Below are 11,211 nucleotides of genomic sequence, written 5' to 3' on the forward strand. Positions count from 1 at the left end.
GGGATGATGGCCGGTATATGTATGCATTCCACACCCAAGCTTCTCACCTGATTCTCATTGTCAGCTTCACCGCGTATTCACCAGCAGCTCACTTAGGCCAAATGTTGTCGACAAGTTCTCACCAGCACATCTCACCAGGAGGTCACAACGACTTCGAGAGCCATCACCTGTGAGCTCATGAACGTCTGAACACAGTCAGCAGATTCTGCTTCACCTCTACAGCAATACTTTGCCTGACATTATGTTGGTTACATCCTCCCCGACTTGCTGATCGCTTTGAAACATTCCATCTTTTCCTGGTATACCACATGCAGTCTGGTACAACAGAATGCCTCCTTCTGTCCGTGCTGAAGTGTCCCTATCCAACAGCGACATTGCGCGACGACCCAGCAAGGCACCCGTTCGATGGATCGATGAAGGAAGCGGACAGTCTCTCAACAATCCACTGAATATTGACGACGATAACGACACGACCATGCCAACTCGGGAAGACAGGCAGGATCGCGACTACATACCGGAAGCGAAGACGAAAACAGCTGCACCCAAACAGTCTAGAGGCGCTCAGCCACACTACCTGTCCTGGGACCTTTCGAAGCTACAGGCAGAGTATGCCAAACTCCGGTCGGAAAATAAGACTGTACAGCAGTCAGCGACGGATATCAGGCGTAAGCGGACCGAGGACCGAAAGGATTTGAATGAGGAGAAGAAGGAACGAATTCGGCTGCAAAAAGAATTGAAGCAGTCGCAGAAAGACATTGAAGCCCTCGAAAGCAAGTTAGAGCAGCAAGAGGACACCCATAGTGCCGCGATAGAAGAGCTGAAAGAAGTTTCAAGCAAAGCAGAACATGACTTCCATGCCATGCTCAAGAAGGGAAAGTATGAATCCCTTCCAGACGACATCATTCGCGACAAATTCAAGGCGATCAAGACTAAGTGCAGAGACTGGGTGAGTGAGTGGCACGGCACAGGAGCCCCCACGAATTGGCCAGAGATATGGTCACGCATTCGCGCTCTTGCCACTGATCAGGACGACTTCGAATTGAATCGCCTGCTTGAGCGCCGTATCAAGACAATGGGCCAGCAAAAGCGGCTTCTGTGCCATACCATTGTGACGACAAGAGTTCTGCGTGCATTCTTCGCACATGCCTTCGGTTTTTTCGGAATCAAGCCACGGGACAAGGAGGTGCCAAATATGCTTGGTAAGGTAATGAAAACCTTTGTGCGAGGTGAGTGTCCTCTTCATGTCCTTGGAGCTTAGCTAACTTAGCAGACGACTGTGGGAAAGCAATCTCCTGGCGCGCAGAAACCATACGTCGGCTTCGCGGTCTACTCTCTGTTGAAGGTCTTTTGGCGAAGCCAGAGCGTTTCGACTCGACCGATATGGGCAAACTCTGCCTTAGCAAAGCAGAGTCCACGATCGAATTGATAGCAACCGACTTACTACGTAAAGTCGGAATTACAGACAAAGAAGCCGCAAGGCGCTCACTCGATCTTGCTAAGATATACTTCGACGCAGCTATACTTTCGCTGGAGCTCTGGTCTCAGAAGTCGGACATGCGGATTGTTGGCGCGAATGTTCTCTGCAAAGAGAAATTCATGGTGCATTCTTCGGTGTATGATCCTTACTATAGTATGGGCATGGACGAAGACGATCACACCCTGGATGGGAGAGACATACAATATGTTGTCGTCCCTTCGATTCGAGCATTTGGTAATGCGGATGGGGAGAATCTGGATCAGGTCAAAACATGGATGCCAGGTCTCGTGCTTTTGTTTGAAGATCTTGACGAGGACGCTCTATCTCTCACGAGTGCACGAAACATTCAGGAAGGTTCTCAGCCCACACCGAAGAGAAACCAGAACTTTCCGGGCATCGAAGAGGAACGGTCATCGAAGCGTGCCAAAACCGACGACACGACTGTTCGACCTAGTGCAGCAACGCAAGCAGCAGTGTCCGCAGGACGAAGCCTGGATCAGAAAAACAGCCCGAAGCGTCCTGTAGACCGGAAACATAGCAATGACAGTCCGAGGTCGTCTCACCGACCAGATCATATCCAAACAGATCTTGCGGATAGATCAACGGATAACCGAAGTGCAAAGGGCGCTCCTCCAATCCAGACCCTACCATCAGGCACCCAAGTCAATAAGCAGAAGCATGAGCTTTCTTTCACGCCCCCAAAAGGATCTCCTGACCATCCATTGAGTGGGCTGAACAATTTAGTGAAGTCAGCGAATCAGCCTCACACATTCGATCGAAGTCAGAACCATCCACTTGCGGCACCACAAAGCCCCTACGTGCACGTGCTAGCAGCATCCGAGAAGCAAATCATGAAGTCGGAAGTTCCCATATCAACCACCCAAGTACCCACACCAATCGAGAACACGTGGAAAGAGGAAGACTATCTCAAGCTTGTTGATGCGAGGAAGCGTAAGGTAGCCGTGAGGCATGGTGTGGAACCAGCACAAGCTAATAATGATGCAGAACAAACACCGCAGCAAGAGCAAGAACCAGAAAGGATCAGAGCGGCGCGGGAAGAAGCCAAGGCGTTCCAGAAGCTATCGAGTGGCACAGACGCTACTTCCATAAGGAGAGTAGAGATCAAGCAAGAGCCGCTAGATTAACAAATGCTTCCGTGAACGACGTATGACATGGACAGAGGGTAAGGACATGGTGGGCTCAGCTCCTGAAGAACTTGTGGATAAGGTAGTCTCTACAGAGGTTACTAGGCAACTTTAACCGAAGTGGTAGCGACACGCGCTAGTAGTCTTGGTGCTTATACACTACATTGCATCACAGTATCTTACTGCCTTCGTTGAATCAGACTCTTTATTCGTCTTCAATCGTGCTTAGCACGCATCTGTAACTGTTGCCGCTGCATGAGTAAGGCCGCATCGCGTTTGAGGTTTTGCTTGAAGCGCCGGTTTGCGCAGGCGATTGAACACGTTTCACAGCAAGAGTATCACCCATCGGTGTGTGCCGCTGTCGCTCGTACAACACTGTGACTCAAGCCATTCTGTATACATTGAGTCTCAGTCTTACATCGCTCTGACAAGGCGATTCTGTCACACTAAAGCTCACCCCTAAATATGAGCGCGCTACAACGGAAACAGAGTGTCGTCTTCGACTCGGACGACGATGATGCCATTTACGAACATAACAAAGCTCGAATGACCGAGAAAGAGAGAGATTCGCTACGCGCCGAGCAACGCAAGACTGCTGGCGATCCGGGCGCCAAGGACAGAAGAAACTTCGAATTTAACCCTAGCGACGATGAGCTCTCTAGCAGCGATGAGGTGACTGACGCGCGCCATCCGTACTACAACTATGCTACAGAGAAGTACGATGTGAGTGCTGATTCAAAGCTGATCTACCAACGGCACCGGCAGGAAACCAAAGGCGAGCAAGAGTTGGGCAGTCCTTTGTTGCTCAGCAAGTCCAAAACCATGCCTGTCGGCTGGCTTGGTGATGGCGTTGGGCTAGGACGATCATCTAGCTTAAGCTCCAATAGATCAAGCCGGAATGATTTGCGCAGGCCTCCTACCATCAATACTCGGAACCATGGGAAGGAGCCATTTCCATCACTTCAAGAACAAGCTGTGGCCCACAAGGAGAACATTCAGGACTTCGCACTTCAAGCCGACATAGAAGCGAGGAGCCATCAGAAGCATCCTCGTCTTCCACACGAGTTCAAAGATTCTCTGCTGGCGAATGTCGGGATACATGGAGCAGGCGCTGGTGTTGGGCTCGGATCGGGATCGCAAGGCTTTGCGAAGACAGAAGGGAGTGTTGTCCCGGAGGTTCAAGGTATCTGCGATAAGATCAAGCACGTTCTCGATTTGCGCAGAGCATACTTGAAGGTTTCGTTACAATGCCCTGGGGACAATCCGAGGGACGATCCGGACTGGGAAGTATACCCAGCGCCACCAGAACCTGTTTGGACCGACGATCGGCAGCGGCCAGCTAGTACGCAGAATGGAGAGAGCAGTATGGGTAATAGCATGACTGCTGATGACGCCAAGCCAAACGGACATGGCACAACCAGAGCCAGAGCCACGAGTGTCGCCGGGTCTGAGAAAGGCCCCCAGTCACCAACGGCCAGACCTAGAAGGAAATATGGACAAGCGATAGGAGAAGATTTTGACATCAACGAAGTCACCATCCCTGGTGACGTGACTGACGGCACCACGTTCGAGCTTGATGAAGGTAGTGTCTATCAAGTTCTTGATAAGAACAAGAAGCCCATTGTCAATGTGCCGACATTGCGGGATTATTACCTTGCACTTGACACAATTCTGGACATATCATCTGATGGGCCCGCGAAGAGCTTTGCATACAGGAGACTACAGTACCTCGAAGGTAGATACAATTTGTACTCTCTCCTGAACGAATACGAAGAAGTCGCAGACACGAAGAAGGTGCCGCATCGTGACTTCTACAATGTTCGAAAGGTCGATACTCACGTTCATCACTCTGCATGCATGAACCAGAAGCATTTACTGCGCTTCATCAAAAGCAAAATGAGAAAATCTCCTGATGATGTCGTCTTGGACAGAGACGGCCAACAGTTGACACTCAAAGAGGTGTTTGAGAGTATTGATCTCTCGGCGTACGAGTTGAGTATCGACACATTGGATATGCATGCTCACACAGACTCGTTTCATCGGTTCGACAAGTTCAACTTGAAGTACAATCCTGTGGGCCAATCGAGGTTGCGAGATATCTTCTTGAAAACTGACAACTTCATCAAAGGACGATATCTGGCCGACATCACACGAGAGGTCATCTCAGATCTAGAATCAAGCAAATACCAGATGGTCGAATGGCGCCTCAGTATCTACGGGCGCAACCTGGCCGAGTGGGACAAGTTGGCCTCCTGGGTTGTGGACAACAAACTGTTGTCGCCGAATGTTCGGTGGTTGATTCAGATTCCACGGCTATACTCATTGTACAAGTCGATGGACACAGTAGAGAATTACGAGGAGGTTATTCGAAACATCTGGCAACCACTCTTCGAAGTGACCAAAGACCCGTCGTCACATCCAAAATTGCACGTATTCCTTCAACGAGTGATCGGATTTGACTGTGTGGACGACGAAAGCAAGCCGGAAAGGAGACTGTACAGAAAGTATCCGACAGCGAAAACTTGGAACACGAAACAAAACCCACCCTACGGCTACTGGATCTACTATCTGTTTGCTAACATGACATCTGTCAACGCATGGAGGAAGTCGCGAGGCTTCAATACCTTCGTGCTTAGACCACATGCTGGTGAGGCAGGTGATACAGACCATCTAGCGGCAGCTTTATTATGCTGCCACAGCATCAGTCACGGTATCCTGCTCAGAAAGGTGCCGGTCATGCAGTACATTTTCTACCTCGACCAGATCGGCATTGCGATGTCGCCACTCAGCAACAATGCTTTGTTCCTGACCTACGACCGCAACCCATTCATCAGCTACTTCAAAAAGGGTCTGAACGTGTCTTTGTCAACCGATGATCCTCTTCAGTTCGCCTTTACGAAAGAGCCATTAATCGAAGAGTATTCGGTCGCAGCCCAGATCTACAAGCTGAGTGCTGTAGATATGTGCGAGCTCGCAAAGCATTCGGTCGACCAGTGTGGGTTTGAGCTTCAGCTCAAGCAGAGATGGCTGGGCAAGTATTGTTATCTTCCCGGCGTGCTGGGTAACGATGTTGGGAAGAGCAATGTCCCTGATTTGAGAGAGGCTTTCCGACATGAGACGTTGAAGGCAGAGCATTCATTGTAAGTTCAGTCGAGCTGTGGTCGAAGCATGTACTAACGTTGGCTAGCATCGCTAGATATACCGAAGACTACTCTCACCTTGACCGCTGTACGCCGATATTTCCAGACCCTGCGACCGACGAAGCTGCTGTGACAGAGTTGTATAGGAACATGGAATCACCAAGGCAATACTACAATACCGTCGCAGACTCGATCCCTGACCCTAAAACAGCACGGGTACCTTCTTCACTCTCGATGAAAGACATGGGCATGCAGCCACTTGAGAAACAGCCATCTCCTATACAGCGCAAAGCATCGATCTTGCAGAACCCGGCGGCATCAAGCAACCAGCATATCTCGGCAGCAGAACCAAGAGCTTTTCCTGGACTCGTGCACGAGAGACACAGACGGCAGAGTACACGACGCAAAAGCCAGGGTACCGACGACGGACATGGAACGGGATCCGAGATGAGTTCAAGCTTGCAGCTCGAGCCTGCGATGATGAGGATGAAGATCAAGGAGGACAGTCAAATTGCGGAAGCGGAGGACTCTGACTAGGCCTATTTACAACGTTCAGCTGTAGCTGCATAGTGCCGAACAAACAGTCATGCGATACGAGATACGAATGGAGGGTACTGTATAGTTCAAGGATAGATTGCCGTAGGTCATTTCAATGTTACCCATAGGCGTTGTGGCGTCTGGAGGAACAAGGAAATCGGTGAGAAGTATCGGGAGGCTTCGGAGACGTTGTACCGTATCTGCAAGACCACGGAGCGAGAAGGCGAGTCCGTGATGGAACGACATCAAGGCGCTCCAACCAGAATGAGGCAAGCATTTGAAAGTCGGAAATCTGGGGAGACGTTTTCGGTCCTTCCTTCAACACGAGGCCGGTTGCTGTAGCTCGAACCACTGTTGGGATGTCTCAGCTATGATTTGTCCACGACCCTGAGAACGTTGCTCATATCCTAATTCTTTGCTTTCCGCTACTCAACTGAAGCAATTTCGGGAATGGTTGGAAGCTGTATCGATAGAGCTGCATAAGGAAAGCTCTGAATCAGTCTAGCGTTACACGCTACTACGGCAGTCTTACTACAATAGGAAAGCTAAGCCTAAAGAGCCCTTGCCGCACAGTCGGTTGTGTGACTGCCTTGACGGCCGCTTAAACCAAACTATGCCCTTTCCACCCGTTGGGTTCGCAAGTTGGATACCAAACAGATGGAGAAGCCACGACAGCTTATTATTCTACGGTACGACCTTTCTCACTGGTTCTGTCCAAGAAAGCTGTCTGAGAAATGCCGTTTCTCAAGACAAGAACGATTTCCTTGTCATGGCAGGTTCCACCGCTCAAGCACATGGGATTCAGGTTCAAGATGGGCGTCTCTCATCGAGCTGTGAGTCCTATTGCTTGACCCTTCCCTGCTGACTCCAGTACCATATCATTACTCACCCACCATAGGAGATACCGTCAGAGCAACAGCAATATCATACTTCTCTTCAAGAACCTTAGGTTCAACTTCTACCCTTGGACATCGCTTGCTTCATCGTTCTTGCTCTTTTACACATCCTCAGCCCTCGAGTCGGCTTTTTCCCGCGACCTCAATTGTGCCAGCATATCGTCATTGCTCCGCTCTCCCACACTCCCACATACCCAGCGCCAGCTCCTTTTCTCCCCGCATGACCTAGGAGTAGCACTAGCCAGAGCATCAAGAGCATTGTCGATGCTGTGTGCTGCGCTCCTACCCAATAGTTGTTTTCTTGAGTCCGACACTTTCCGCATCCCCGGAACAGCGCACCCAATGGCATCGCCAGTTGCTCCTAGGAGACGATTTCTAGCAGAACCTATTGAGACAACATCTAGAAGCAGCACGCGACAGCCTTCCGACCGTTCAGATGTCTCTCCCTCTCCCTCGAACGATTCCGACTCCGCCAGCAGCTCCATGGCAGTCTTGACAGGGCCGTCGCTCCCAACCGGGCTCAACAACACAGCAGAGCACAAGGATGCCGTAGAGCATCTGGAGCATATACAAGAAGACGATGTACAGATGCAGGATGTAAACCATGGAGGGAGCCTAGGCGCAGTCAATGGAACGCCAGGCTCGGAAAGTCTTCAGGTCAAGGACGAGTCAGACAAGACCACACGGCACAAACCGAGGAGGAAATTCGCGCCGGAGCCGGTTGAGATATCTACCCGCAGCAGCCACAAAGAACGAGGCGACGAGACTTCCATTACACGCAATACTAAGCGCAGGTTTGCCCCCGAGCCAATTGAGACAACCTCCAAGAGTAGCAAGAACAAGGAAGTGTCGCAGGAGGAAGAAAAGCCGTCGCGACCGAGACGGAAATTTGCCGTCGAGCCGGTGGAGACCTCGTCGACAAGTAGTAAGGACAGAGAGAAGAAGACAGACGGGATAGAGAACGGTGCGCGCCCCAAGCGGCGCTTTGCAGTCGAGCCTGTTGAGACTAGTACTCGCAGTAGCAAAGAGAAAGAGGTTGACGAGGCAACAAAGCCCAGGAGGAAGTTTGCTGTTGAACCTGTGGAGACGTCTGCTTCGTCGTCTTCGTTACGAAAGAAGCGGGATGACCCCAGTACTAACCCTGGTGAGGACAAGGAGACGCCGAGCAGATCGTCAAGCGGTGGGAGGAAGTTCTCGCCCGAGCTGGTTGGCACCGCAAAAGCGTCGTTCCGGAAGATCCGACCAGTCGGTTCGGCAGTGCCAAAATGGCTGAGAGACGAGGTTGCAGAAGACGAAGGCTCATTATCGGCACCAGAAGCACCCGAATCAAAGTTCTCTGCTGCAAATCTGGCAAGGAAAGCTCGTGCAGACCCGCGGCGACATTCGTATACTGTGCCGGACTTACCAATGATTCAATCAGACTCAAGCGACGAGGAAAACGCAAGTCCTCAGACACCTGGTAGTATTTCACAATGCAACAGCCGAGAAAAGGTCCCGAAAGTGTCCAAGCATAGTCACAATCATGAGCATCAGAAACACCTTGACGATTTGAAGACATTGCGTGAACAAGCCGTGGCAGCCTATGGTCAGCAAGAAGACCACGTGCCGTTTGGCCACTATGGTGGTGACTCGGAAGACGAGGACTATTCGGTATCTGTCGGCAAGCTTTCTATACAGGACGATGCCGACCCGTCCCTATTTCGCCGAATGTCACACCATGATTTACACCTCGTCATGGAGGACATGCGCCACCATCATGAACAATTCGAGAAAGCGAAACGAGATTTGCAAGAAGATACAGCCGGTATAAGCCGTTTCAGTGCTGCTGCGCTCGCTGCCCGACATCATCTGCATATCTCACATCCTGCTGGTAGCACGTATCATTCTAGGCATGAGACTCACAAAGAACAGCAGGGTGGCGATGATGAGCTAGCAAAGATGAGAAAAGCTGCAAGCCCGCCGATGCAAGGTAACGAAATAAAGTTTCCGTTTAGCATCTCTCCTAAAATGACGAGATGCGACCCGGACCAAGCGCCGCGACCACGAAGAGCAAACAGCGAAGAAGAGGAAGAACATGATATTGGCCTAGAGGGAATGTGGTCAGTGCACGTCTCTCCAACTCAGCATGATGCTCCGGCCGGGCTGTGGGGCGGCTTATGCCAGCAAGATGAGGCTGGGCTTACGAGGCCGGCGACACCCATGCGGAGCGGACTGCAGACACCTGCGTTCGAGGTCGGGAACCCGTTCGAAAGCCGGACGCCGGGACGCGGACACAAGACTCCGCGAAGAGTTCAGGCCTTCGCGGGGTCCGCTTTCTTACCTCTAACTCCTCCTAGAAGCAAGCAGGAGAAAACTCACGATAGCTTTACTGCCGCGCTCGATCAAAAGCTCGGCATTGAAAGACAGATAGACGAGGAATTCTCGCCTCGAGTCATCACGCAGATATACAATTACCTAAGTCTTGGCTATCCACCTCTTGCACGGCCATTCGATGAAGAGCTCTCCAAGATTTCCCGAATATCTATCGTGGAGATGCGCAAGGATGATCGAAGCGCCTCAGGTACGATGAAAGGCCATGTCGGTGCGCCGGAGACAGAAGGCGATGCCCATGAAGACGAGGACGGGAGAGTGAGGGGATGCAGGAGGTGGGAGGCGCTCAGGCTGTATGTTCGCGAGTGGGCGCGGCAGAGTCCTGGCTTTGCTGAGCAGAGACAGCTGCCCAATATTGGAACGGGAATGTGGGGGAATAACGCTCCTGTCAGGAAGGGAAGTTGGGGACATTGATCGTGGACACCCCTATGTCACATGTACAGATATCGTTACGATGATAGCGAGCGTGCTGAAGCTTTGACTGGATATCATTTTGGTTTTCAGGTGCTACAGTAGCGTACCACACATGGTCAAGATCCAGGCGAAAGGAGCGACCACTAACCCGCAGGCTAGACTCGGATATCTTCTCCGCAATCTTGGCAGACCCAAACCTTTAATCTCCCAAACTTGCTCACGGCTAATTTTGGCTTTCTGAATATGTGCTCAACTCATCTCTTGCTCCGGGCTTCAGCTTGACCATGGATCTCACGCGTGATCTGAGGCACGCCTCTGCTTGCCGCTGTAATGACCGCCTCCTTGAGCATGTTTACCACTCCATCGTCCAAATTGCATTGTGTCGCATTATGTCCGGTCGTGGCTGACTCCTTGACAATGAGCAGATTACTGGCAACGACAACGAAGGATAAGTATCAGAGGTAGGAAAGGGTCTTTGTCGCCTTGTAAATCTATCTTTACGCTCTTACAATCCTTACAGTATAGCAAAGCACAATCCAAACATCTCAATACAACTCCGCATCACCACGATCCACGTATACAAACTTTACAGCAAGCAAGCACTATCTCAAGAACTCTTTCTACCACATCCATCCCGGTGCATAGCCCGTCTTCATATCTCAAGTACAGCACGACTAAAATGTGTTCCGGCGACCTTTGCAACCTGCCAGCAGCACCAGAATCAAAAGACCTCGTTGCAATCATCCACCCTTCACAGCAAAGTCTTCCTCGGTTTCCACTGACGGGCAGACTCCATCTCTCGAATCGTTTTGCAGATGTAACAACATCACAATTCCAGCATTCATCTTCATCCTCTGCGTCAAGCTCACCCTCGTCATCACCGGAGCTCCGTGCCTCAGAGATCCTAAACGTGCGCATTCACCGATACGGCCAACCGCTGATGGACGAGTTTGAGAATCCAATCATACGTAGCTTTCCGCTTTGCTCAAGGACATTGACAAGTGCGAGTCAAAGGCTGGATCTTGGCGTTGGTGGGGAGGGTATCGTTGGACGGACTGTTAGTATCACGGATTTGGAAGGTGGGATATTAGGCGAGGGGGTCATCGGTCGGATATAATGCGAAATTGAGCTTTAGGCTGGATAGGGAATATCTCTTTTGCGGAGAACCACATGTCGGATATGGTGTATATTTTCAAAGCATTAACAGCACGGCGTTGGGATGTTTGGTGGAA

General features: G+C 50.9%; 3 protein-coding genes across 3 annotated transcripts; all 3 read left to right on the plus strand.

Annotated features, from left to right (window-relative positions):
• Nucleotides 1-328: 328 nt before the first annotated feature.
• PMZ80_006644 (uncharacterized protein) lies at nt 329-2,622 on the plus strand (the record flags this gene model as incomplete). The annotated part of the gene is made up of 2 exons (XM_064875056.1): nt 329-1,226; nt 1,271-2,622. 2 exons carry the CDS (start codon nt 329-331, stop codon nt 2,620-2,622), a joined length of 2,250 nt encoding a protein of 749 aa, XP_064729456.1.
• A 465-nt stretch (nt 2,623-3,087) lies between these two features.
• On the plus strand, nt 3,088-6,299 carry AMD1 (AMP deaminase; the record flags this gene model as incomplete). Its single annotated transcript, XM_064875057.1, has 2 exons — nt 3,088-5,762; nt 5,810-6,299. The coding sequence occupies 2 exons, from the start codon at nt 3,088-3,090 to the stop codon at nt 6,297-6,299; spliced, it is 3,165 nt and encodes a 1,054-aa protein (XP_064729457.1).
• A 1,238-nt stretch (nt 6,300-7,537) lies between these two features.
• PMZ80_006646 (uncharacterized protein) lies at nt 7,538-9,979 on the plus strand (the record flags this gene model as incomplete). Its single annotated transcript, XM_064875058.1, has 1 exon — nt 7,538-9,979. The coding sequence occupies one exon, from the start codon at nt 7,538-7,540 to the stop codon at nt 9,977-9,979; it is 2,442 nt and encodes an 813-aa protein (XP_064729458.1).
• Between the last annotated feature and the right edge of the window lie 1,232 nt (nt 9,980-11,211).

This window comes from Knufia obscura (genome assembly GCF_036327395.1).
Source record: "Knufia obscura strain CCFEE 5817 isolate CBS 148926 chromosome Unknown scaffold_7, whole genome shotgun sequence".
Lineage (NCBI taxonomy): Eukaryota > Fungi > Ascomycota > Eurotiomycetes > Chaetothyriales > Trichomeriaceae > Knufia > Knufia obscura.